Source organism: Nyctibius grandis, chromosome 30 (assembly GCF_013368605.1).
Source record: "Nyctibius grandis isolate bNycGra1 chromosome 30, bNycGra1.pri, whole genome shotgun sequence".
NCBI classification, from domain to species: domain Eukaryota; kingdom Metazoa; phylum Chordata; class Aves; order Nyctibiiformes; family Nyctibiidae; genus Nyctibius; species Nyctibius grandis.
This window is the reverse complement of record NC_090687.1, coordinates 1676118-1703126: the sequence shown is the minus strand read 5'-3', so window position 1 is coordinate 1703126 and position 27009 is coordinate 1676118. Positions and strand designations below refer to the sequence as shown.

The window sequence follows — 27009 nt, the reverse complement described above, 5'->3', positions numbered from 1 at the left end:
CAAAAAATATTTGTACATCTCCTGTTTCTTGGAAACTGTCCCTTCTTATTTTTGTCCTCTTCATCCTATTTCACTACCCATTCCCTGTTCTTTCCAAAACAGACATTATTCTTTCTAATCAGATTTATCATTGCTTTAAAAAAAAAAAAACTTAAAATGGTGTTAAAATTGCAGATACTCAAAGCGAGTAATCAGTGGCTTTGCGCCATGTAGAACAGTACGTGGAGTTTCACTAATAAATAGAAAACCAGGCTGAAATTAAAACTTAATTTTCTTGCATATGGCAGTTACTGCTTTGGTTGGACAAAGATAATGAAGAGACTAATTCTGCTCAGAGTGGGGTGAGTCCCCTTAGCGCTCCCCGCCTTTGGCGCAAACACAAGCGCTGAACTTGCCTCTTATCTGTAGCTGGGTACAGAATAGGTTTAAAACATTAAATGTAGCAAAACCTTCCAACAGCCATCCCCTCTCCTGCAGCTTCCAGGGGCTGTTGTAGGTGTTTGTGGGTTTTGTCTGTTGTCTTGTGAACAGCAGCTTCCTCTGAGCAGCAGAAATGCAAATGTCACCTCCTCTTCAGGTGCTTCTAGGCTTGGCTTTAGGCTCCCTGAACCCTTTATGTGGAATCAATCCTTAATCTCTCTTGCAGCTTCATACCAGCTTGTGAAACTGAGATTGCTCCCAGCCTGACACTGCTGGTGGCTTTGCTTTCTTCCCTGCTTTCTGTTTCCCTGAGCATGTCAGTGAACAAACAAAAGAGCTTTGACTCCTGAACGTGTCCTTTTTTTTTTTTGGTCTTACAGCAGGGCTCAGATCGCTTGCGTTGTGCTGAGCATGGTACAGATACTCTGGAGGAGACTACCCCTGCTCAACAGAACTTGAATTTTTAATGGAAACTTGATGTAGCTGATGAGGTCGAACACTTTTTGGGGGAGTGGGGGTGAAAGGACTTGAGAAATCAACAGCTTATGCAGCTGTAATCCAGTTGTTTTGGCAACTGACAGCCTTCTAGTCAAATTTGGCACTTCTGTGGAATCTACCAGGGTTGTTGATCCCTGCTGTCTAGTATTACTGGCAATTTTTTTTTGATTTTCAGCTAAAGGGAACACAGGAGACTTGGAAGGAGGTTGGAATTAGCCGTTCTACCTAGAATTACTCATAGAAAACGTTGGGTGAGCGATAGAGAGAAGGTATATTATGATTCTAGCTGATTTGTTTTGGCAAGAGCTAGTACGATGGGATGGGGCAGGGAAGCCTGTGGAAGAACTCAAAAGCTTTGCTGTTCAAACGCCACCAGAGAAGCACGGTCAGCAGCAAAGCAGAAGGAGGAGCACAAGAGCTGAAATCGGTGCTAGTGGGTAACCATTCGAAGACTGTACAGTCGTGATCCCCCTCCAAGTGCTTAACTTGGTTAATGGGTTACCTGTGGATGCTTTCCCTCCTCTAGCTAATTTGCCCTACGGGGGAGGTAAGCTTGCAGCTCTATTACTTTCGTTCAGTATTTTGTTTGTCTTTCTGGATAATTACCAGAGGGAAACTTTAGCCAGCCCAGAGTTTGCTGGGGCTTCTGGCAATTGGATCCTTGGAAGGCTTCTCGCAGGCTGTGCCTGTGTGTGTGCAATGCTCAGAGAAATAACAAGCCCATATCTCTCAAAGGGGCATGAATTGGTCACTTCTGTGCTCCTAGCACCATCTGCTGTGTTCAGCTGGATTAGTTAAGCAGGGAGGGAGAAGGAATGTAGGTTTAATATTTGTTATCTTAGTTTTAAGAGATTAAAGAATGGTGCATGCTCTGCAGGCTTTATAGAACAGCAGTACAGGTCATGTACCAGTCTTGACCCTCGGATTTTCTTCTCTTTCAGATCCCCAAGGATGAGCATATCCTTAGATTTCTGCGGGCTCGTGACTTCAACATTGACAAAGCTCGAGAAATGCTCTGTCAGTCGCTGTCTTGGCGAAAGCAGTACCAGGTGGATTACATCCTACAGTCGTGGAGGCCCCCAGCCCTCCTAGATGAATACTACACTGGAGGATGGCATTATCAAGACAAAGGTTAGAAGCTGCCCCTTACATTAATGCAAACTGTGCTGTAGGGTCAAAGGACCTCATAAGTAACCTGGGATTTCTGGAGAAAGCTGTATTGACACTTTAAAAGTTAACAAAGTAGTTCAACACCTGTAAAAGCCACTCTGTTTTGCTGTGGGTGTGTTATTTTCTCTGCACAGATCAGGCAGACTAGAGCTAGTGCAAAGCAGCATCTCTTTGATAAGGTGGCCTTTGGATGTGATTTTTATGCTTTTCAAATATTTAATATGGCTTTTATAAAAGGTACTAGTGTGATAGCCTGGGAGACAGAGTACTTCCCTCCTTAAACCCTTGTGTTTGTCTTCAAGATGGACGTCCGCTCTACATCCTTCGTCTTGGCCAGATGGACACAAAGGGTTTGGTGAAAGCCCTGGGAGAGGAATCACTGCTGCGACATGTAAGTTGTACTTTCATCTCTCCCCTGAGGATCTCTGTTTCCCTTGGGCTGTTTCGAAGCCTTGTTATAGTGCAACTGGAATCAACCTGCCTGACACAAATAATTCCTGTGTGTCGTGGCTGGCTACTCAAAGTTGACTCAGTGACTTGGGCACAGCATAGCTTCTCTGTCTTCCTGCAGAGCCAGAAGTGAAGCTTTTATAGTGGTATGAATGGGCCAGAAGGATGTTTTCTGATAATTTGCAGTTTAGCTGTAAGATTTCCGTGGCCCTTTCATGCATCTTCACTGATAACATGAAAGAGTCTCAAGATCAAATGTTAGATTTTCAATATCTGTGCCTTGTATGATCAGCACAACTTTTCAGTAGAGAAGCCTTTTTTGTTGATGTACACTCTCACTCTGTTTTGCACGCTGAAGGTTTTCAAACTGGTGTACTTCTGGGTGCTGTATTTTTTTGAAACAAGATCTCTGGGCTGTCCTGGTTTCTCAGTCGTACTTGGGCTTATCCTAGTCTGTGCTGTCTTTGATTTCAGGTTCTGTCAATTAATGAGGAAGGACAAAAGAGATGTGAGGAAAATACCAACATCTTTGGCCGTCCCATCACGTTAGTACAGCTAGTTTTCTTGTATCCTTACAGAGTTTGAACTGACATGGTGAGAAGAATGCTTCTGTGAAGGTTTTAGTTTGTGTCCTTGGGGTTAAAACAGCAGCGTGTTTGTTATGGGCTGTTCCTGGGCTTGGGGTACCCATATATAGTGGACTTAAATGCAGATAAATTCTGCAGCTTCATATGAGAGCAAGTATTGGTCCTTCCTTACATCTTTTTCTGTCTCCCTTCAGATAAATTTAATCTTGCTATCTTGGCATTTTTAATCCACATCCATGAAGTGATCTTCCTTTTTGATATAGGAAACTGTCTGCCAGATTCCACTTCCCTTTAAAATGCATTTTTGGGTTATTTTTAACAACAGGCCTGCATACCTTCACCCTCTTCCACACTGACAGCGTATGTTCTTGCCTTTGGGGCTGGGGGTGTCTGGTTTATCTAAAAGCTGACTGGATTCAGGCTGTCCACTGTCTGAGTGGAGATCTACTTCTTATTGGGACTGCTGGTCTCCCTTGTTGGCTTCACTAGATCCCCTACAGCCTATGGTGTTACTGAAATGTTTTGTGGAACGTAAACTGAGCAACCACTGGGCGATGAAGTTCTGACAGGTCTTTTTCTGCATGTTTGTTTTAGATCCTGGACATGTCTGGTGGACTTGGAAGGGCTAAATATGCGGCACCTCTGGCGGCCTGGAGTGAAGGCCCTGCTTCGGATCATTGAGGTCGTAGAGGACAACTACCCTGAAACTCTGGGGAGACTATTGATAGTGCGAGCACCCAGGGTTTTTCCTGTGCTCTGGACTCTGGTGGGTGAAATCTGGATCATAAGCACTTGTGCACATACAAATAGCTAAATCATCCAGTCAGTGCAAGTTCTGCTTATTTGAAGAGTTGGGGAGAGAAAAGCTTCCAGGTAACTTGTGGCTGAAGTCCTGAGGAGTCCACAGCATTGCTACGGAGCAAGGCATAGCACGCCTGTAGCTCCTTTGATTCTAGTGGCTGTTGTCCACCAGGGCAGGATGTCAGACCTAAACTGCAGATCCTCGTGCAGCAGTGGTAGCCCAGACTTGGTGCGTCTTCCTATTGACAGGAAAAGACAAATATTTTTTTAATCTCATGCTGGAGAACACTGAAGAGTAATAAATATGGTTCTGCTTGGTGCCTGCTGACTGTTCTGGCAATGTAAGAACATGCTTGTTAAATTTCTTGTGAGTTTTATGTGTGATGCAGTGACTGCAAACTTATTTTACATGGAGTAGAAAATGTTGTGAGATGATATAGTTCACTTCCCACTTGTTACCTCTTTCTTTGGGGAAGTGCTTCAGAGTTGTGAAGATCTGCACTGCTGCTGGTCTGTATTCCTGCTGATGAAGACCTTCTAGTCTAGAGCCTAAAGCATCCATGTAAGATGCTATAAACATTGTCTCTAACCTCCCTCAGTGACAGTGATGTCTTCTGTCCACTTTTTGTTTCAGGTCAGTCCCTTTATCAATGAGAACACAAGGCAGAAGTTCCTCATTTACAGTGGGAATAACTACCAGGGTCCAGGAGGGCTGGTAGACTACGTGGACAAAGATGTGATCCCAGACTTCCTGGGAGGAGACTGCATGGTGAGTTCTCCTGTTGTGCAGGTGGGATCTGCATTGTGTAAGCTCCTTCGATTCCCTCATCCTCAACACCCTGGCCTTCCACTCCCTTCTGAAAGATGGCTAAGCCTCTGTTCTGGCTGGGATACCACTGCTCTGTGCAGTTAATTTGTGCACAGGAGACTTCACCCTGAAGTGGTGATGCTGGAGAAGGGCGTTCAAGGTCAGCTCTCTAACTAGAGCTTAGATAAACTGTTATAGTTCAAGTAAACTTAGTCCCACTGGGAAATCTTACACCAGCTGGGGGTGTCATCCTCTGGCAAGTGTTCATGGTACAGATGACTCAATACTTTGCCACTAGATGAGTATGACCCCTCATGGTTGGTTGTCTGACTCTTCCAGTGTACCGTCCCAGAAGGTGGGCTTGTTCCCAAGTCACTTTATCAAACAGAAGAAGAGCCAGAGAACTCGGATCACATTCGGTTATGGACAGAAACTATCTATCATTCTGCGAGTGTCCTCAAAGGAGCTCCACATGAGGTACAAACCAGAACTTCGTAAGGCTGAAGGAGGTGCTGAGCTGGTATCAGTGGTGTGTTCCTTTTGTCAAGGCTGACTAGAACAGCGAAGGGCTCCCAAAGTGCGAGCACGAGATGGTTCAGCAGCAGTGTGCCTTTCTTGGGAGGGCTAATGCTAGCCAACAGCTAGAAGTGGGGAAGTTAAGAACAGCAGTTTGAGAAGCAGCGTCTCTTACCTCTACTATGGCCTGATCTTCTGTAAGATAGTCTCTTCCTCATCCTTCTTGGGGGAAATAAAGCTCCCTTGGTTTCCCTTCTGATAGTACAGCTTCCATTCTCAGTGGCGTGGCTAGGACAGTAATGGTGGTGATAGAAGGAGGTACGTACTGGGAACATCCTGATGGGGGTCATCAGAAAACAGAATGTCCAAAAATGGAGCACTTGAGGGTCAAAACAGTCCACTAGCTTCACTGATGGTGAGTAACTCTGATTTGGCCTGCTTAGGTTCCTTAAAAAGCAGCAGTGCCTTTTGGAGTGCACAGCCCCTCAGGAGGCGCTCGTTGCTGGGCCCTGAATGGTTCGCTTCAGTTCCACTGAGGCTTTCCTAGAACTGGTAAATGATTTACAAGCAACTCTGATACAGGGGAGAGATGGAGTAAAAGTGCCTGAGCAGATCTGTTGGGGCAGAAGGTTGGCAATGGGAATCAGTCTGTATCCTCCTTAGGAATCAAGATCAATAGCTTAGCTGAAGGATTGTAGAGAAAAGCATGTTTGCAGTGTGGGGAGGAATGATGCTGCTGCCACCTGAAGACCTGACTCTTTACAATGTGCTTGTTCTGTTCCCTTCTTAGATAGTTGTGGAGATTCTGGAAGGGGAATCTGTCATCACCTGGGACTTTGACATCCTGAAGGGAGATGTAGTGTTCAGCCTCTTCCACTCCAAACGAGCTCCTGAAACAAGTCATAAAGAAGCCACATTACCAAGTACCTCTGCTGCTGGGGACAATATGCAGCTCATTGATAAGACGTGGGTCCTTGGTGTGGATTACAGCCGTGTGGAGTCTCCACTGGTTTGTCGGGAAGGAGAGAGCATCCAGGTCAGATGTGTTTGGGTCCTGGCATGGATCTTACAGTCCTAACGAACTCCAAAACGGGTGGGTGGTGGGGAGGGGAGGGAGCTGATGGAGTGGGAAATCATGTATTGCTTGGACATAGTTGTTGTGGTCACCATTCTCTGGATTGCCTGTGAAAGTGGCTGCTCTTGCAGGCCTAATTTAGGCTGAGCCATTGGAAAGAGATTCAATAATCCATGATAAAAAGCAAATTGAAAATAACCAGTGTTTTTTTACTAGCATTACAGGGGTGTGGCTCAGGCATGTGCTCAGGCTCCCCAAACCAGTCAGCTCAATAGTTCCTTTTGACTTTGCCAAGTCCTTCAGCTATTTCTTAAGACACCTGGTAGTCCCTTGATGCACTCTCTTTCTCTCCCAGGGATCTCACGTGACTCGCTGGCCTGGCTTTTACATTCTCCAGTGGAAAATGCACGGCCCTCTGCCTTGTTCTGGCACCAGCCTCCCTCGGGTGGATGATGTCCTTGCCTCTCTGCAAGTTTCCAGTCACAAGTGCAAGCTTATATACTACTATGAGGTGCTGGCCTCCAAGGACTTCAGGTAGGAGATTTACTGAGGGGATTTAGTGTAGAGAAGCCAAATGAGAGGACTGGGTGCGAGTTAAACATCCAGATTCCAATGACCTCCCCAGGGCTTGCGTTTCATTGATAAGTTAGATGGACAAAAACTTGGTGGCATTTTGCACAAAGAATCTCCTTTGGTGCTGTAGGTAATAAGGGACCCCTTGGCTGTATGTCCATCTGTGGAATTGGTGCTTCAGTTCTTGCTTGCAGCTACCTGAAGAGAGGGAGGTTTGTGACTGAGGAGTTTTTTGATCTTAGTTGGGAACATTCTGAGAAGTTACTTTTAGTGTAATTAACAACTATCAACTGGGCTATTTCATACATATTTCGTTTGGCACTTGAGAAGTATGTCAGCTGTGACTTGGGAGAGCTTTCTGAACGGGTGAATACATCAGCCTTGGCAGGATTTGTCTAACCTCCTTTAATGCTAAAAGTACTTTTCAAATCACCCAGCAATTTGAATTCTTTGCAAGTACTTGGCCTTTCCCTAGGAGCTGGAGGAAGTGTTAGGTAGACCAGACTTGCAGATGGGCCTTGAGGATGTGACCTGGACTGATCCTGTGGAGTCAGACCAGCAGCAAGTTCCTTGCTCTGGTCACTCAAACCTGTTCCTTGATGCTCTACCTGCATAAAATGTGTCGGGACCAGCAGGCAGTCACAGCTATGGTGAACCCAGTGTGCTTTGGCAGAAGGAGCTGAAGACCACAGCTGGACAGGCTGGAGCTGGGGCTCTTGTGCTGAGCAGGCTGGAGCTCTCGGGTTAGCAGCTGCATTCACTGAGCTGGGCTGCATTTGGAGTGCTCTTCAGTCTTCCTTTCTGCTCAGGGGCTGGGAAAGCAGCCCCACAGAGACTCCAGCTGTGTCCCGCTCCCAGAATAACTGCCAGAGACAAGGTGTAAGATCTGTAGCTAGGAAAAAAGATGTCTGTGACAATTTAATGTTTCATCGTGACACAAAGCTGCTTAGAGACCAAGTTGAAAATGGTGGGACAAAAAATAAAACACTTCTGCAAGAGTTATAGAATGTGAGTTGTCATCTCCTGTCAGATGTCTGGAGTTATCCATAAATAGCTGCCTTCCTAACATCTTTTTTTATTCCATCCCAGGGGATCCATGTCAAGCCTGGAATCTTGCAACAGCGGCTTTTCCCAGCTGAGTGGAGCCACGACATCTTCCAGCCAGTCCCAGAGCAGCTCCCATCTTTCTAGATAGCAGGACCAAGGCTACGTGGGCAAGGAAAAAAATCCCTGGGGGCTTCCTGGCTGCCCCAGCGCTGCTCTGTGCACCAAACCAAAGAGCCCACAGGGGCTGAGCCTTGAGGCAGTCGTTCGTGTGACAACAGGTAGCAGCCATTGGACACAGAGAGGCTTCTGGGAGGTGTTTTAAACAGAAAACCTTAGAATTCAAATGGCAGATGTAGAAATTTTATCTCGGAAGCCTACTTCTCAGTAGTCTTTGTCACAAACTCTGGTTTTTGGATGAATGTTGGTTTGCATGAGTCTGTGTATTACTCGACTTCAAAGGGCTCTTCCCAATCAGTCCTTTTCCTACGTGAGGTAGAGGAGGCTGATGTTGCCTTATCTGTTCGATCTCTAGGACTACATTATTCCCGTGTAGCAAAACTGATCTAGTTTTCTGGGTGCCCAGGGTACCAATTACACATCAGAAAGCAAAGTGGGCATTTCAGGTGCAGGGACTTGAAGCAAACTGTAAATACCTTAATACAAATAAGATGTTTCAGGAATCAGTTCCAGGTCAAACCGAAAACCTCTTCCGATCTGACAGGATGCTATTAGGAAATGTGTTGGATTTTTTTAACCCACTGAGATCCAAAAATCAAAATGGTTTTCTAGAAAGAACAGGCAGAGACCCTGCCTCCAGTAAGCAGCATCTTAAAGACAGACTATTTCTCCTTTTTCCTCAGGTTTACAAGCAATAATGAGTAGATCTGACCCATCTCATCAACGCGGATGGGAACTGAATCAAGTTATAAAGGGCTAAGAAAAGCAATATTTTATTTCCTGAAGGCACAAAATTTTATGCCAGTATTATAGAACTTGCTTCTTTAAAACATGAGCTAACTTGAAGAGAAAACTTTTTTTTAAAAAAAAAAAAGAGCATGTATGTATTTAAGCAGTTACTGAAATGTATTTATTCAAATACTAGCTTATTTTAAATTAATTTTTAACTTATAAGTTCAAAAATGACTATTTATTAAATCTAGTCACCTTTTTAAATGGGACAGACTTTGTTTTAGAAAGGAATAACTGATCCCAAGAAATCTTTCTACTTCAGTTTAATCTTTTGTGATGGCTGGATGTTGTTGTGCAAAGGGCTGTATTGTACATAGCGCTTGGGGTAAGGGCTGTGTGTCATCTTGTCATGGAATCATAGAGTCGTTGTGGTTGGAAAGGACCTTTAACATCATCAAGTCCAACTGTTATCCTGCAAGGCAAGGTTAGTCCAGTGCTTGTTGGGCTCTAGAGGGACGTTTCTTAGGATAAAGAAGCACAGATCAAGTTTGGGAGTTGTAAGAAGATAGTGCCTCTTTGTGACACACCAGAAATACCATGTTTGTCCATAATACTGGTTATTCCATGAGTAGATGTGTAGCAAAGCTGCTGGTGGTCTGTGTGTCAGGTTAGGTAGCGGTTACATGTGTGCTTGTCTTGGTGGCAACAAAATGAGACTAGGTGTCAAGTCCCCCGTTGCCCTTAGGCAGCTGGCAGTCACACAGGGCTTGTGGTGTGCACAGATGTCTGCTCTGGATCCAGCTGTGCTGGGTGAAGACCTCACCCCCACCAGCTGGAGGTCACCTCTGCAGAGATGCTGCCTACAGAAGGATCGTGAGGGCACTGTGTTCAGCTTATCCCAGCCCAGTGGCTCATGTCACATAACATGGTGACTGTGGTCTAAAACGAATGAGTTTCCAGTTCCCCAACTGGGGAGCAGCACAAAGAGTTCTGGGTTTGGGGCATGGGGAGGCACAGGTGGTGGTGGAAGTGGGGCTTCTTCCTCCAGCACAGCAATCCACGTACCCATGGCCATGTTTCTTGGTAAAGACCTGGGGTTTCTTCCCCTCTCACCAAGTTTTTATTAAGGTTGCTGGAATCTGTGCAGCTAAGAATGACATGTGTAGAGTAGTTCCTTCTAACCCTGCTCTTTTCATTCCTGGCTTTGAAGCACCAGGCATTGACAAAGCAGAAAAGAGCCCCAATATTTGGAACGATGGGAGATGAAGAACTTGATGTGTTTATGGAAGTTGTGTGGGTTTTTTTAAAGGATTGGAGCCAAGGACATCACTCTCCCACCTTGCACCCCTCCCTCTGAGAGCAGACCAGGTCACTTGGTTGTGCCACCCCCCGGGAACGTTCTGATTTCAGAGAGTTCCCCCGTTGTTCTGAGGACTTTAGCATTTCTCCCAGATGAGTGAAACTTCTGTCTTTGGCATTTCAGTGTAACTGGAGTCTGATAGAGAGGGAAAAGCACCACCTTTACTCTGGAAAATCAAGAGTTCTGCAATTAAAAGTGCACGTGTGTATGTAATGTAAATGTCCCTGATGTCAAATGCTTTACCCATAATTAATCCTGATGCTAGAAATAGAGTTTCAGACTGACTCCGACAGCATCAAGAGCAAACCCAGCCTTGTCCTCCCCGTGCTGCCTCAGGATTTCACCTTCACCATGGTTGCTCACGTCCCATGGTGGTAACATCCCTGTGTTTCCCTTGGTTTGCTCTGGTTAAGAATTATTTCTGTTGCACTGGATTTTATTTTTTAATTTTAAATATGGCATGTGCTGTTCTCCTCCCACCAGTAAAAGTTTTCATGGTTTAACTCTTGTCAGTGAGGCACCTGGAATGTGGTACCACCTGGCAGGTCTCTGACTGGGCCTGGAAGAGATGAAGGGCTGGTCCTGTGGAGTGCCAGGGGTATCACAACCATCATTTTTCCTCCTGCTCCTCGGTGGCACCGCTCTTCTGCCCTGCAGGAGATCGCTGCCCACACCTCTTTGGGAAGCAGCTTGGGATCTCTCCCTCCAAATTCCACCTACCCATTTGCTTAGCAACCAATTTAAATAATCCAATATGGTTTTTTGTTTTTCCCTGAATGTTAACAGGAGCAAGGGGGCAACAGCCACGATGTGGTGGCTGATGCTGTGCTGTGCTTTTTAAAGCAGAATTTTTCTAAAGCACCTTTCCCCCCCCCCCTCAAATGACATCTGTGCACCTCAGAAAATAAAACACGCTGTTCACTTCCCAGCAACCTCTTGTGAGTTGAGGCTGGGAGGAGTTCTGGGTTCTGGCTCCCTGGGAGCCACTTGTCTCTCCTAAATCTCATAAGCCAGAACCTTGAAAAATAAGACTTGAGTTTTGGGTGCTGAGCTGGAGATGCAGCAAGGCCCTCCCTGCTCCCCAGCAGCACCCTGGCAGCTGCTCCTCAGTGAGGTCAGTGAGCCCGGGCTGTGTTCAGGTAACTCGCTGGGTACTTAAAGTAGCTCCTCAGTAACTGGGGGCTTTCCCCTCCTTCAGCTACTCCATATGCAAAGCACAACACCTACCTCAGAGAGCTGCTGCCACGTTTAACGTGTGATCCGAGATCTCGAGAGAAAGGACGCGATGCCGTAGGGACAAAGGTCGTGCCACTGTTTACAGTTAAATATGGCCATAAGTGAAACCTTTATTCTGGGTAATTTCTACAGGTTTGCCCCATCCCACTGTTCACTGGCTTCTGTCCCAGCAGGACTGGGAAAGGCAAACACAGAGCACATCACCAGTGGGCAGCACTGAAGGTGGGTGTCAGACTAAACGCGGGGCAAAGCTGGAATGCAGCAACTGAGACACTTTGGCTAAACATTTTGCTGTCTTTCAGGTTTGAAAAGGGCTTTTTTTAACTGCTGTGCACAGACCAGCTTAGCGTGATGGAGGGAGCGAGGGCGACTCTAGGCCAGGAAGGGGCAAAGGCAGCAGCGCTGGCTGCTTTACCCTTCCACGTGCCAAGGGGTACGCTGTAGACTGGCACTCGCGTGCTGTACCCTGAGCACATCCTCGTTGGTTCTTGGCTTCCTGGGTACTTGCTTCTTGGGGCAGAGCAATCCTGACAGCAACCCTGTCGTGACAGGGGGGAATGCTATGCAGATGTGTTTGCTGCAGCCACAGCCTTGTTCACTTCAGTCTTAGGCCTGGCTGGGTTTGTTGTATCAATTCCCTCTCAGTAACAGGAAAAAAAATAGCTTTTAATAAGAATTTATAATCCTCATTGGTTTATTCCTCAAAAGATTTTGAGAATGCCCTGATCAAGTCATCTTCGATCTGTAGCGCTTACTGCGACTTGGAATTCCTGGTAGGACGTGGTGAGCCCAGCTGGCAGCTCAGGTGGGAGGCTGCTGTGTACTGGTGCAGTGGCCAAGGCCATACCAGGGTCAGGGGAATCCCTTATTTCAGACTGCACTGTACTAGCTCACCCTTCTTTGATATCAGAAATATTTATACCGTGAGCCAAATAATGCAAGAATCAGAGCTCTTCGACTCTAAGGACTAGAACTGACAAGCATTTGTCAGATCCCTTCATGCTCTTTGCTTTAATATTCTTCCAACAGGTTTGTGATGATTCTTATACCTGATTATTTCTCTCTTGGAAGGCAAAATTGGAATCCTGTGACATGCATTGGCTTTTCATGACATCAACATCCACTTCCAAGCTATTAATTACATATAGAAGTTAAAGGGGCATTATTTTTTTTAGTGAGCACTCCTCTTTGCAGCTGTCTTCATTTTTAGATATTGAACTCCTGATTTTTCTCAGCCAAAAAAACCCCTGAATGTTCTTTAAGAGCACAGTAGCAAAACCCAGAGTGCTTTGTAACGTGTTACTTGACAACAAATGTACTTAGTTACAGGATGTGGAGGTTCGGGTAGGAGCTGTACATTTCTGTATGTTGGAAATAAAAAAGCATCTCGAAAGAACACGTCTGTTTGATGCAACTGTTCAAATTGTGGTAAACTCTGAAAATGTAAGCACGTGTGCTGCTCTCTTTCCCCACAAACAGAGGTAAGTCTTGCTCATGTTCAGTTATTCCTAAAATGTCCTTTCATTTTTTTCCTGTAGAACCAGCATTTTTTGTTTATTTTCATACCACAGAGTATGAAGCACACATCATCCCAATGGAGTTGGTTATTTAAAATAAAAAGGGCCCCAGCTGAGAGGAGCTGGGAAAGGATCGTGTCTGCCTTCTGCGACTGAGCGTTAAGAATTTGAGTTTCAGGCAGTTGTTATTATTAATAGACTTTATTCAAGTTTCAAATAGTTTTCTATAAGTAATAGAAAAATAGAATCTTCCATTTACAGGTTGATCTGATGCCAACAGCGGCACAAAAATTACATATCCTTTACTGGGGGAGATAAAAGAGTGCATAAAAATGTTTAATATTCAGGCTCAGACAGGCTTTAACCCCCTCCCCGCTGCAGCATTAGAGCAGGACATTAAAGGCTCATCTTCCCTCACATGGAAGCAAATTCAGAGACGTTTTGTTTTCTAAAATACATCGTGCAAGGATGTATTGTAGTAAAATGTCTGATTGCCAGCTGAGGTGTTCAGATCTTGGGTTGCTTGAAGTCCTGGCTGATGGTGGTCCCAGCTCGCTGGCAGCCTGTCCCTCTGACAAGGGAAGGGGCTGTCCTGTGGGCCGAGGGCAGCACGGGCTGGGCAGGCCCAGTCCCACAGCTGGCTCATGTCACACCAACCCTGCCAGGCTGCTGCTGCCCCTTCCCCAGGTAGGAGAGCTCCAGGCTGCGGCAGCCTGTGCAGAGCACACTGGCTTCTGGGAGGTACCAGAGAATGCAAGACTGAAGGTTTTTAACTGAAAAAGCTTTTTATGTTGCTGTGCTGTAAGAACCTCCCAAAAACACACTGCTCATCATGCACCTCTCAGACTGTCTAGGAATAAGGATTCAGTAAGAAAACCCTCTGGCCCTGCAGTCAGCACAGGCCAGGAGAAGAAAATCGGGTGCAAAAAAGCCCCAGCCCTGCGTCAGCCTTTGAGGCCAGGAGGAGGAGTGCTGTGGGTCTGTGGGTTTCTTGTGGGCTGCACCTGTTGCAACATTCTAAAACAACCTTTTTTTCAGTTTTCTGATAAAAGTCTGAGCTTACTAGGGAAGGGCAGAGAGGCAGGGCCTACACCATCCTTGAGCCAGCTTCCTTAAGCCTAGCTTTATGCTACAGGCAATTTATCTTGCATCTTAAAAACCCTTACTGACCTTTCTGAAGTGCCTATGGCTCATATTCCTCACCTGCTTTCCTCAGGTACTGGAGGGAACCAGCCCAGGGCCTGTCCTGCTGCAGCTGTGGAACTCCCTTATTCACCTGGTGCTGTGGCTTGTGCCCTCTGTCCTCTCATGGCAACTAATGCCACAGTCTCGTTTGCTCTGGCTGGAGCAGCAGCAGGGCGGGCAGCTGGCCGTGTTCTCGGCAGGGCTGCGCCAGCAGCGAGGGAGTTCTCTGGGCTGAGGTATTGCTGCTGCTCTTGGGTTAGTTTAGTTTGACCCTCTGTGCCAGTCCGTGCTGAGCGGCAGCCCGAGGTGCAGAGCACAACGCCTCCCCTCTCCTCAGCCGGGGCTCTGCAGGAGGGCCTGACTCTGGTCCTGAGCATCTTCCATCTCGCAGACAGCAGAGGTGGAGGTGTGACTGGCTTCCCCGTTCAGCTCCCTCAGGGGGTGGTAGAGATAGTCACCGCTGTCACGGTGCCGCTCTGACCTGGCCTTCAGCAGAAGGCCTGCGTTTCCCACGGCACTGATCATGAGAAGCAGAGCCAAGACAGAGCTCAGGGAGAGCCAGGTTTTTCTGTCAGACATAAGAAAAAAAAACACATAAGCAACATCTCTCATCCTGCTTTCATGTGTTCCCAGCATGCAAATGACTTGTTAAGGTTTGTACTCCCTTCTCTGTCACTACAAGCTCGTGGTTCTGCTCTCGGGCAGGGGAGAATGTGCTCTGTGAAGGGCTGCTCCAGCAGCCAGAGCACAGGGTTGGTTTTAGCTTCCCACTCAGGGCACAAGCGACCAGCTGTGCCTGCAGAGCAACTGTAGCTTCACCCGTCCTACAGCAGTGCTCCGGCGTTAGAACTGTCCTGGTGTGTTTGTTGCATGTACAGCGCATGGTGGGAGAGGAAAGGTGGCTCTGGTTTAACTGGGAGCTGCAGAGCACTAGGCTCAGTGCATGAACCATCACTGATGGCTCAGCGCTTGTCTTACACTGAGGTGTTTGTCACCTTGCCTTCCCTCTCCTCATCCTTCCCAGCACGAGAGCTGGAGGTGACAGAACGAAGTCAGAACACGGATGCTTTGGGCAACGAAGCAGCAGGTGTGACACTGCCCTGGCACGGGGGAGGGGGTGTGAGCAACTCCATCGCGCAGCAAGCGAGCGCTGGCACGGACTCGGTGTGTGTGTATGTATGTGATGAGTATCCCACACTTACTCTGACAGAGAGAACTTGTCTTTGCTCCTTCCCTTATTCTGAGCAGCCAAACACCGCCCAGCTGGAAAACAAAGAAGAGAGGGAAGAAAGGAAGAATTTTTCACCTAAAATTCTGGTGAAAAAGAGCAAGCTCAGGTAAGGGGACAGCCAGAGCTGAGAACTCAGCAACCTGAACTTTGTGCACCAAAGCTGCTCCTCCAGCTTTGTGGTTTTTAAAAGCACAACCCCTGTCAGCAGAGGTACCTTCGTTTAACTGCTCCTGTACCGCCCGGTCAGAGGTGACGTTGCAGCTGCCTGTCTGCCGGTCGCAGGGACACGCGTGTTCACACGCACACTGTTTCTGGCAGTTTGGCCCGTACCAGCCCAGGGGACACTCTGGGGAGTTGATAACAAAGAAATTGGTCAGTCAAAGCTCCGTGTGCCTTGAAACCATCCGGTTTATCACTGCATCCCCCCCCATCCCCAGCTGCACCAGCTCAGCACCAGGAAGGATGGGCACGCTCAGAGCTGTAGGAGAGGCTCCAACCTCACCCCCATCTCGCTGAGGTATGTGTTTTGCAAAGCTCTGGCCTTCTTGCTTCCCTTGTGTTTTTCTCCCTGTACACCTGAGCTACGGCCCTGCTGTGTGGCTCGTAAGCAAAGGCAGAGGGGGGCAGCAGTGACAAGTGCTGGTGTTTGGGTACACGCAGCCAGTGGGCTCCTCGGCTGTGCTGAGCAGTCAGGGCCCCAGGCCTCCTGCAGCCTGACAAAGCCCTTCTGCCCACCCTGCTCCCTCCAGCAGCCCAACTGCGAGCTCACTGCTGCTACCTTGTTTAGGGCAAGGAGAAGTCTTTGTAGAAGAGGGATGGGGCTGGCTGAGCGGTCCCAGGCTGAGAACAAAGCATCACTACCGTAACCACGCACACAAGCAGTTTACACCCACGCTGTAATTAACGTGTCCTGTCACCAGAGCGGGCTGCTCAGTCAGATACACGGGGGCCTGGAGCACTGCAGAAAAGCTGGAGTGGTCACACAGTCATGACCGACACCAGCTCCATCAGCACTCACACACACACAGAGGAGTTTGAAGGCTGTTGGCCAGCACAGCCCTTTGGAGCATTTCACACCCCCTGGCTTGGATTACCTGAAGCCCTGGGCTACAGGCAGGGCCTGGTGCAACACCCTCAAGCGAAGGATATTAAGAGTATTACTGTTCTTCACGCTTGAGCTTGGGAAAGCAACACCGTTCTTTGGGGCAGAGACTAAACGGGGATCCATAATTCTCTAATGATGAAGAAAACTCCTCTTTCCTCTCTGCTCCCTCTGTTTTAGCCCCTGGGGGTAGGACAGGCAAGCCCTCAAGAGCTGGGAGCTGGCAGGTTATGCTCCAGCTGTGAAGCTCAGGCCTGAGCCTGCCTGGCAGACCTCACGCTTGCTTTGCCTACACAAGGTGGCTCAAAGGTGCCACAAAAGCCTCTCCCCAGCCCCAGACGTTCTTCGGAGCAGCCCTTACCTTGCTCACAGCTGGTGCCATAATAGCCAGCCGGGCAGGAGCAGGCTCCATGCACAGGGTCACACAGGCCACCGTTCTGGCACAGGCATTTCTGGGTGCAAGCGTCCCCATAGAAACCGCTAGCACAAGCTACAGGAGACAAGCAGAGATCTCATGAGGGCCCCCGCTACACAGGCAGCAATCCCACCCCCCGCTTACACCCACGGAGCAGCCACTGGCACAGGCTGCTGACAGCTCAGAGAACAGCTCAGTCTGTGCCTTGAACAAGGAGCAAGGGCTTGAAGTGCTTCACCCCAAGCCAATTGTGCTGCAATTAATTAACCTCACGCTGACAAAAAGCACAGTGCAGCCTTTCCCTTCCCCGTTCCCTCTCGGGGAGCCACCCACCGCTGCAGGCAGTGGGGTGAGGAAGTGCCTCCCACTGTCCCCTTGCTGGCTATGAAGGAGTGGAACTCGGCATTACCTTCACTGCAGTTGCTGCCAATCCAGCCAGCATCACACAGGCATCCAGCTGTGCAAACACACAAAGAGGCATCAGCAACAACAGAGAAAGATTTAGAAACAGCAGGAACTCAAAATTAGGAGCCTCAGCTTCTTGGGGTGCCCTCTTAACTGTCCGTGCCTCTGCCAGGGAACCCACAGAAGAGGAATCCTGCACTCACACACAAATACCCACCCACTACAGCTGCCAAACTCCTGCTGATTGGATTTTGGGAGATTAACTCTGGGTCAACTATCAGCAACACCTGTACCCCTAAGCTCTGCCCAGTCACTTGGCTGTGAGGTGAATCCAGGAGGTAGCAAAGAAGCAGGAGAACAGGAGTGAGCAGGCCCAGAAGAGCAGACGCTGGGGGTGTTACCTCACGGCAGTGCCGAGAGTCAAAACAAGTTTACAGATTAGACTGTAAAAATCGTGAAGCAGGAGAGTCGAGAAGGAAGAACAAGGGGAGGGAGCAGAACTCAGCTGTGTTGTCTTACAGCACTGTCCTTCCCATCAGCAGATTTACAACCAACCCAGGGGGTAGGAAGGGAAACTGAGGCACAGAGTTTGAAGTCAAGTCCTGTTACATGCCCAGTTTCCAGATCTGAGGCCCAGCCTAGCCCTGCTGCTGCCTCCTAAAGGCAACGTGTTCTGACCTTCTACTGCTGCTTCAGCTGCTGGGGAAAGGGGGAGAGCAGCTCTGTACAGACAGAAGGGCTCAGGGGTGCAGCACCAGCTGGCTTCCAGAGCCAGGGCATGGGCTGGCCCGACAATCAGCACCTGCAGCCCTAACAGGCTGGGCTCCTGGGGCTGGGAAGCCTCTCCAAGGGCCACTGCTCTCTACAGCCAAGGAAGCAGCTCCTGCTGGTGCCAGTTCCCGTGAGCTGCAGTCCCTCACACCAGGGTGGGACAGGACTCGGTGAAGCAGCGAGGGCTGCAGGCAGCGATGCGCTGAGGCCTCGCGGCAGGTAAGCCATGTTCCCCCTGTACACACCGCCCAGGTCCGTGCTTCCCTAGAGCTACCCACCAGCATCTCAGTGTTAGGGGCCTGCTCCACGCACCACAGTGACTCACAGGCAGTGCAGACGCCATGCAGGCTGCAGTTGGAAGGGCCACAGTCCAGGACGTCACAGGCTGGGCCTCTCCAGAAGTCCCCAGTGCAGCGGCACTCCCCTCCCACGCAGTCCCCGTGACCGCTGCAGTCTGCAGGCTCGCAGGCGGGCTCGTGGACGCACACGACGGTCGAGATGTTCCGAGGGCAACGCCACATGTTGTCAAAGGAGCTGGGGACAGAAGAGGGGTCCCGTGAGGCGTGGAAGCACGGTGCTGCTCCCAGCTCTACGTGAAACCCCACAAATTTTGATCCCGATTCATGCTGGCAAACGAGAACATTAATAATGGGAAAAGATAAAACTAGACTTGAGTCAATGTTTTAACTGTTACCTCCTGTTGGATAGGAGCCATTCAAACATGGGACTACAGGAAGCAACATGCAAGCCAAGTCCCCCTTGAAGCAGTCCCAGCTCCCCTAACTTTGGTGTTCCACACACCTTTTCTTGAGCATTATTTGCTCTGATATAAGTGATGTCATTGCAGTTATAGCAACGCTGGGCTTTCAGCTGTCAGACTGCAAACTGAATTTTAAATCCCTTCATGTTTACAGTCAGAAATGACTCAAAAGCTAAATTTAAAGTAAAATCTTTAGGTACCCTCATGTGAGGCAGGCCAGGGTCTCCACGTCAGTGTTTCTCTTCCATAATAAGCTGTTAAGAGATCTCTGCTAATTCCTGTCAATGTGCAGCTCTCAATCTCCCAGTCCAAGAGCTGCTTCCTTATCTGATTCCCACCTCAGGCCACTCAGTCACGTCGAACAGCTTTGCTGCATGTCTGAAAACAGCTAAACTTTAATCCCCGATGACTAAGTGGAAAAAAATACGTAGTTGCTAAATCGCTTTACATTTTAGAGTCACACTCTGCCTCAAAAGCTGTCACTTGCCTTCAGACTGTGATCTCCCAGCAATGGGGACCGACTCCCTTGCAGAGCAGAGGGGGAGGACTGAGCTCTGCACGTAACGGGAGCTGCACGGTTACTGGTGCAGCCCTGGGCACGTGCTGCCAGCACCTACCAGTGCTCAGAGGGGTAGCTTGCGAGGGTCCCATTTAAGACCAGCGTGGCAGACCCTCCACCATCCAGGTTGATGGCGTTGATGATTCCCTGCTGCTTCAGAAATTCAGCCATTTCCCAGAGGTTGACCCTGCAAAGGCAAACAGTTGTTCGTTGCTCATTGATGCTATTTGACTTCAGTGAAACTGCTCTACTAGGAGCTTGGTCCCTCTCCTCGGTGGAAGGGGGAAGCTCTCCCTTCCCAGGTATGCTGCCTCGCTGCCTGGAGGCTGCATGAGCCTTTTCAGAAAGACACCAAACAGCCATGTCTTCAACTGACCTCCTGCCTTAAAATATCTCACTGCAGCTGCAGAGTTCCCCTGCTTCCAGTGACAGAATTTAAAGATCCATCTTGCCCCTGCCCCAAGAGCTTACCACAGCCCTGGCCTTACCCTCTGGACTCCGTCTGTCCATCCACATGAACCAAGACCAGCTGCCCCTGGCTGTCGTGTCCAACCGCCGTCCTGGCTGATATCACATTGACGAACTTGTCGAAGGTTCCTGTGCAGGACAGGGAATAATTCACACACCAGCTGGGTGACAGAACTGGGTTCAGACACATCTGGCTGCAAAACAGCTCCCAGCAAGGAGCTCATCTGAACTGGAACACAATGAGAACAGAGCCCAGGTGCCTCTTGTTCATCCAAGCCTATCTAGGAATAACATTTCCAGAAGCACTCTTGTTAAGTTTTTGTCTGGCACAGGGACAACAAAGGGGATTCACAAGCCCTCAGTTTTAAACTCCTGTAAGAGGCACTTGCTTTGAGTTTCCCTGGACAGGTATTGACACCAATCATGCCACCGCTGCTTCCAGTCCTCAGCAAATTCTATTCAACAGCCCTGAGGAGGTGAGAGCAGCCTCATCTTGCAGTTCTTACACTGCACTTGCAGCAGACTTGGGGTCAAGTAGCACAGAAGAAATTCAGTCCTCTGGAGCAGGAAACTGCAACTAGACAACGTAGTTTCCACTGCTACCCCCTCCTTCCACCAGCCCCACCAGAAGGACAATCTGTGCCCAGGCTGAAGCTCGGCTTTACAATATTTACCTGTGGTTTGAGTTTCACCACACTCAGCCATTTGACTCTGACTGATGTACACTTCTCCATCTCTTAGGAGCCAAACTACCCCACTCACAAGCTGCACAAAAGGGTTTGCTCGATCCAAGACATCTTCCTCAGACAGGTAACTAGGAAAGAGAGAGCAGAAGGGGTTACCCACAGTCACAGCAGTGTTATGTGAAAGCCTCTGCTGCTGCCAGCAGGCTCCAGAAGCAGGGGGAAGGGGAGAAGGGGGCTGAATGTGCTAGCTACATCCAAAACTAGGGGCTAAGCAGTGCAAAACATCCCTTTAGCAGCCAGAGTGGACCCTCTTCTCTCTTATTCTGCACAAAACCACTGTTAATGATGGTCCCAGGCCACTGTGCATGAAACAACTCCTGCCAGCGATGGGGCCAGTGGGCCTGAGCCAGGAGGATAAGGGCAGAAAGCACCTGGCAGGATGTGAGGGCAGAGCCATTGCCAAACGTTCAGGGATCTGTGGAAGCAGCTGTAACATCTTGCTCTCTGTCAGCTTCCATTCTGCAAAACAGTGACACAAACAGCTTTTTGAGGGGGTTTTCAGCAACAGCATCTAGTCTGCCTACAGCTGCACTGAGGGGAAGACGCTGCTGGATGCTACCTGCTCCTCTCCACCTGGGAATGAGCTTCCTCTTCTCCTCCAGACAGCGAAACCCTTCACTGAACAGTCAGGGAAAGGACTATTCAGTGACCACCTCCATTATCAGGTTGTGTGTCACTGCAGGGTGCTTCCCAAGGGATATTATTGTCTCAAGAACTAGGGTGCTGAGTAGCATCCGCCCCATGAGAACCTGATGCCAGGTGATGTCTGCAACAGTCAGGACAGGGCAGCAGCAAAGGCTGGGGCTGGACAGCTGTGGTTTCACTGGAAGCTGTGCCAGTGGTTTTTGGTTGAAAACTGATCGCTCTGCATGCTCCAGACATGTCTTGTGGGAGCTGGATGCTCAGCTTGGAGTTCTTTAGTATCCAGGACGGCAGCTGAACAAAGCGTCACACTTTGTAGAATGGAAAACACGCAGAAAGAAATCCCTTTACCCGTGGGAAGGGAACACAAAGACAAGATGAACACAGCTGAAAATGGATCATTAGCCATTGGAAGGGGCTGCCCAGGGAGGTGGTGGAGTCACCATCTCTGGAGGGGTTTAAGAAAAGCCTGGACATGGCACTTAGTGCCCTGGTCTAGTTGACATGGTGGTGTCAGGGCGATGGTTGGACTCGATGATCCCAGAGGGCTCTTCCAACCTCATTGATTCTGTGATTCTGTATTTTTGTATTAGCATTAGTATCGATATTGGTTTTCTTATTTTATTAAATCTGTTCCCATTTCAACCCAGGAGTCTCCCTCCTCTTCCCAATCCCCTTTCTCAGCTGGGGAGGGGTCACTGGGTGATAGAGCAGCTGGTTATTGTTTAGCCCTGGGTGTGGGGTAAAAGGAGACAATTGCACAACAGCCTGAGCAGGGACTAATCCAGTGTCAGCTTTTAAAGCCTGCAGTCATCCATCACCAGCCCAGGTGGGAGAGGCAGCATCTTTGCTAGGTGGGGGGTTACAGTGTGCCCTGGTGCACCACCCTGATCATCATGATACAGCAGGAAAGGGTCAAGTGCGAATTACTTTCCCCACTGCCCTGACAGACCAAATTATTTACACCAAAACTATTTCTAGTGTCATGTTTTGGAAGCCGCAAAGCCACCAAGCAGACAACAGCTCACCCCGTGCCATGACTGCGTTTAACACAGGGAATCCTGCCAGGGCGGGAGAGAAGCAGGGCAGAGCTGAGGGTAAGGACTCCACAGTGACCCTGCAGTCGCTGTCGGTCCCCTCACTAAGTGGACATGTCACCAACACCACCAGCCACCCCCTACATTAAGGCTGTGGTTCTCAGGGCTGCCAGGGAGTGGCTGCACCTTAAAGCCCTGCTCAGCACGGTCAGTTTGGCTTTGCAGGGACCCTTGCTGAGGTCTGAGGGCACGTGGGAGTGGGCTAGCAGAAGGGTGGAGAATGCAACCAACAGATACAGCAGCTTCCAGACTGTGTCTCAATCTTCTGAGGCCATCAGAAGGACCTCTGAGAATCCTTCTAGGACCTTTAGGGTGCCTGCTGCTGCTGGGGAAGGGTAGCTACCAGGGCCCTTTGCTTCCAGCAAGCACTAACAGTCCCTCTGTCAGCTCTCCCTCACCAAAGGGTGCTTTGAGCTTTGTTCTCCTGCTGATTAGGGAGTGTCACACCCCCCCTTTCAGCTGGTGCCAGGAAGAGGCCTAATAACCCCCAGGCTGAGAGCACAGCTCCCAGCAGCCAAGGGATGCTGTGGCTCATGGGGTGGGGAACTGGAAGCTCTAGAGAGGACAGTGTCTGTAGTCAGCCATGGTGGCACACCATAGGGTGCAGCCTCCAGCACCAGCTTCTGCAACTACCTCCAGCACAGCAGACACCTTGATTCAGCCCAAGCCGTGGAGGGAGAAGGCAGCTCTGAGGCTGCAGGGGTACCTGTGCCTCTCGCTGAAGCTGGGGCCAAGGGAAACAGTGTCCTAGCACATGCTGGCTGAGGAGCTATGCTGCTGGGACAGGAGGGGGTCTGCACGCTGCACAGCAGCAGGGAGGATGAGAAAGAGATGGACAGATCTTCCCTAATAGCCTGCAGAAACAAAACCCTGAACCCTGCAATGCCCAGGAGCACCCATGATCTGCTCCCTGGGCTGGCAAATCCTGTGATGATGAAGGCTGGAAGTCTCTGAGCTCTGGCACCAGAAGGAAGCTCTTCCTCCTCCCAGGTTCAGCTCCCCTGGGAGCTCTGTGACATGAAGGGGCTGCTCCAGCTGAGCCTGAACCCTGCAGCAGCACCAGAGGAGGTGGGTGAGGGACATGGGGAAGCTCCCTGCTGCTGGGAACAGAGCCTCCCATCTGCTGACCTGTCCAGAGAGGTTTGCTGGGGGCTCAGATCTGGGCTGTTGTGGGGAGACTACTGAGGCTTCTCCAGCCCCCAGGCTGTTACCCTCTGCTGCTCTTCCACGTGGGCACCTACAGCACTGCCAAGAAAAACCTGGAGTGTATCAACAGCAACTGCATGGCTCTGGGGGTGACAGCCAAGGGTGACCCAGGTTGTCCTCTCCTCAATCCTGCTGGTGAGGAGGAAGGGCTTGAGAAGCCCCTTGGATTCTGTGGGTCAACATGCAGCAGCACAGCTCATGTTAACAAAAGGAATTTGTTTTTTACAAGGCTAGAACCCTCTCTGAGGACTGACTGGCAGAGATTGCATCCACATGACCAAGTGAGGCAGAAGTAACTTCTGTAAAGAGGTGAACTGTTGAGGAGAGCTTTAGACCAGGAGTGACACAGGAGGGAGATAATCACCTGCAGTCAAGTGAGGAAGTGGCAGACCAGGCTGGCCAGTGAAGGTTGCAGGGTGACATGGGCATAAGAACTTGAAACAACAACAAAATGTAAACAAAAGGGGATCTCAACCATATGCACATAAATAAGGAAGTGGTGAGAGGACTCCTGGGGAAGCCCTCGCCCTCATCCTGGAAAACTGGAGTGGGTGCCTACGTGAAGCTGTGCAGTAACCAAGCAGTACAGGCACAAACAGGAGGAATCAGAGGCCTGTGCAGCTGCAGGGCTACAACCTCACTGGGATCACGCAGACATGGCAGGATAGTGTGTGTGAGTGGAGTGCTGCAATGGAGGGAGATGGGCTCTTTGGGAAGAGCCTGTACCCAGGGAAGGTGGTGGGAGAAGTGGGGAGCAGTTGCCCTTTACATGAGAGAGCAGCAGGAACGCCTGGAGCTCTGCCTAGGCACGGACCACGAGCTGGCTGAGGGCTTACGGGTTAGGATCAATCTGGGTGTCATCATGGTGGGTGTCTGCCACAGGCTGCCTGGTCAGGAAACCGTAGACAAGATGCTCTTCAGAAAACTGGAAAAAGTCTCATGTTCACAGGCCCTGGCGCTTATGGGGGATTTTAACCACCCTGGTATCTACTGAAAGGGCAACGTGTGGAGCACAGGCAATCCAGGAGATGTCTGGATTTCTGCTTAACAGTAAGTAACTTAAAATAAGACAAACTTCTTTACTGTAAAGGGTGGTCAATCACAGGAACAGGCTTGCCCAGAGAAGTTGTGCAGTCTCCATCCTCAGAGACATTCAAAACCCGATTGGACGTGGCCCTAAGCAACCTGCTCCAGCAAATCCTGTGCAGAGCAGGGTGCTGGACGAGGCACCTCCAGAGATCCCTTCCAACCCCAGCATTTCTATGCTGTAGCCACAGCAGTTGTTATCCACTCTGCCTCTCCTGTGGGGAGGACAGAGACCTCTTGCCCTTCTACCATAATCAAGTGTACCTGCTGCATGTTGGGAGAGGAGACATGGGAACCTAAGCAGCTAGAGATCACCAGAGTAATTTATCCAGCTTCTCTTCATCCTAGGAAAAAAACCCAATGGCCAGAGACAGCTCAATGGGGTACAGGGAGGACAGCCCTAATCTAAGTGTTCAAAGTGTCCTCATGTGATGACTGGGAGAGGCCAAGGAGGCAGTGCCTGGGCAGTGATTCCTACCAGTCTTCAGGGAGGAGAGAGCACTCTCTGTTCTTACCCGAACACCATGGTGCCATCCTTCCGGATGCCAAACTGAGCGTTTTGCAGACCTCTGGAGTTTCTCACCAGCTTTCCATCGCTCACAACGTTCCCAAGGCACTCTCCGGTTTCCATGTTGAAGTACCCGCCGTTCTGGGCCACCAGACACTTCCTGAGCTTTGCCGTCTCTTCCACGGGGGCTCTGCGGTGAGCCTGGCAGCCTCCCGCGCCACCCGGCTCCAGCACAGAGAAGGTCCTCAGGGGGTTCCTCACAAAAGTGAAGTGGCCATAGATCGCCTTGCGGTCCTCACCCTCGGGGGGGATGTAGGAAACAAACGTTCTGGTGGTAGCCACGGGGCCACCCGTCCTGTTGTCGCTGGGCCAAGCTTCGTGCGTTACGTTGCCGTACTTGACGGGCTGACAGTCCCTGACGTACCTGTGGTGGTGCCGAGGGCCGTGCCGGGAGGGGAAATAGGGCTGCAGCAGCGGGTCGCTGAGGGGGCTCCTGCAACGAGAATCAGAGAATCGGTTTGGTTGGGAAGGAGCTTTCAGATCACCGAGCCCAAGCGTTGAGAAGCTGCCGCGGCTGCCCTGGCCTGGCAGAGCGGGTCTGCAGCCCTGCGCGGCCCGGGGCGGTGGGAAAGGCCTCACCGGCACCCCGGGCGCTGCTTCACTGCGGACCCCGCTTCTCCCCTGCCCCCGGGGAGTCCCCGGTACTGCTGGACCCCACCGCGTCTGTTCCCGCTCAGCGCCCGCACCACCAAGCCGACCTCGGGGCAGCGGCGCCGGGCCAGAGCCCCGGGAGAGGAGCGGCGCTCCCGCCCGGGAAGGGACCCCCGGGGCTAGCACCGCCCCGGCCACCCCCGCCGACACTCACCCGGCGCCGCCCGCCGCCTGCAGCCAGCCCAGCGCCGCCAGCGCGGCGGCCACCACGGCCCGGCCCGCCGGCACCGGCCGCCGCCCGCATCCCCCGCGCACCGCCCCCGCCGCCATCTTGGCGGGCGCTGCGGGAGGGCGCTCGTAGCGCCCCCTGCCGGCCCGGCGGCCGCCTCCGCCGCCCCCCCGCGTCCTGCTGCGCTGAGGAGGCTGTTACGGGTAGAAAGGTGGAAATAAACCTTGTCAAAGCCTTTTGTTTCAGTAATAAGCTGCGGCCCGTCTCTCTGTTGCTGTGTAGACACGTCTGAAGCCGCTCTCCCCTCAGGGAGGACACGCTCTCTTCACGGCCTGGCGCTTTCTCATCGCCGTCTCTGACAGGCTCTCACCCATGAGGTGACTCTGCCAGACAGTGAAGCACCTGCTACAGCTTCACCATCCTCATTTGGAGGATTAGGATTTTGTTCATTTTCCACAAGGGAAAAATAACTAAACTGGGGGGGATGATGTATATCACCGCAGTTCAGGGTATTTGCAAATGGAATCAAGGAACCACAGGCTCTTTGCTCTGTCTGAACCTGGCTTAGAAATGGTGTTCAGAGAAACCTGTCCTGTGCCAGAGGCCAGGTTTATTTCCCCTTCCTGTGGCCCTTTTCCCCAGCTCTTCTTCCTCAAATTCTGAAAGAAGAATTCTTTGTAAATACTTTGCTGTGAGGGTGGTGAGACCCTGGCCCAGGTTGCCCAGAGAAGCTGTGGCTGCCCCCTCCCTGGCAGTGTTCAAGGCCAGGTTGGATGGGGCTTGGAGCAACCTGGTCTGGTGGAAGGTGTCCCTGCCCATGGCAGGGGGGTTGGAACTAGATGGGCTTCAAGGTCCCTTCCAACCCAAACCAGTCTGTGAGTCTATGTTGCCCTCACTTTAAGTGAACTGTTTCGTTAACTTTAGCATCTTTGTTGTTTCATAGGTCAAGACCAAAACGGCAGAGCACTGCACTAAAAATAC

General features: G+C 50.3%; 2 protein-coding genes across 5 annotated transcripts in view; one reads left to right on the top strand and one right to left on the bottom strand.

Moving 5' to 3' along the window:
• The window catches only part of SEC14L5 (SEC14 like lipid binding 5), a 42788-nt gene extending 29971 nt beyond the window's left edge, over nucleotides 1-12817 (top strand). For all 4 annotated transcript variants that reach the window (XM_068420224.1, XM_068420221.1, XM_068420223.1 and 1 more), the window contains 9 exons: nucleotides 1860-2049; nucleotides 2391-2479; nucleotides 3013-3083; nucleotides 3720-3891; nucleotides 4561-4695; nucleotides 5074-5211; nucleotides 6041-6286; nucleotides 6681-6859; nucleotides 7988-12817. In XM_068420224.1, the coding sequence (XP_068276325.1) occupies nucleotides 1860-2049; nucleotides 2391-2479; nucleotides 3013-3083; nucleotides 3720-3891; nucleotides 4561-4695; nucleotides 5074-5211; nucleotides 6041-6286; nucleotides 6681-6859; nucleotides 7988-8093 (1326 nt within the window). In that variant the 3' untranslated portion in view covers nucleotides 8094-12817. The remainder of the gene's footprint in view (nucleotides 1-1859; nucleotides 2050-2390; nucleotides 2480-3012; nucleotides 3084-3719; nucleotides 3892-4560; nucleotides 4696-5073; nucleotides 5212-6040; nucleotides 6287-6680; nucleotides 6860-7987) is intronic.
• A 332-nt stretch (nucleotides 12818-13149) lies between these two features.
• Nucleotides 13150-26129, bottom strand: NAGPA (N-acetylglucosamine-1-phosphodiester alpha-N-acetylglucosaminidase). The gene is made up of 11 exons (XM_068420044.1): nucleotides 26014-26129; nucleotides 25156-25641; nucleotides 20538-20677; nucleotides 19884-19992; nucleotides 19454-19582; nucleotides 18402-18610; nucleotides 17310-17357; nucleotides 16847-16975; nucleotides 15598-15729; nucleotides 15355-15415; nucleotides 13150-14720 (listed from the first exon to the last, which is right to left on the bottom strand). The coding sequence occupies exons 1-11, from the start codon at nucleotides 26127-26129 to the stop codon at nucleotides 14486-14488; spliced, it is 1794 nt and encodes a 597-aa protein (XP_068276145.1). The 3' UTR covers nucleotides 13150-14485.
• Nucleotides 26130-27009: the final 880 nt, after the last annotated feature.

Bases quoted from the DNA above. Each gene is read 5' to 3' on its own strand.
- NAGPA (XM_068420044.1), bottom strand. From the start codon at position 26,129: ATGGCGGCGGGGGCGGTGCGCGGGGGATGCGGGCGGCGGCCGGTGCCG. The intron at 25,642-26,013 runs GTGAGTGTCGGC...TTCTCGTTGCAG, and splicing joins CAGGCGGCGGGCGGCGCCGG to GAGCCCCCTCAGCGACCCGC. The intron at 19,583-19,883 runs GTAAGGCCAGGG...TTGCCTTTGCAG, and splicing joins GGACAGACGGAGTCCAGAGG to GGTCAACCTCTGGGAAATGG.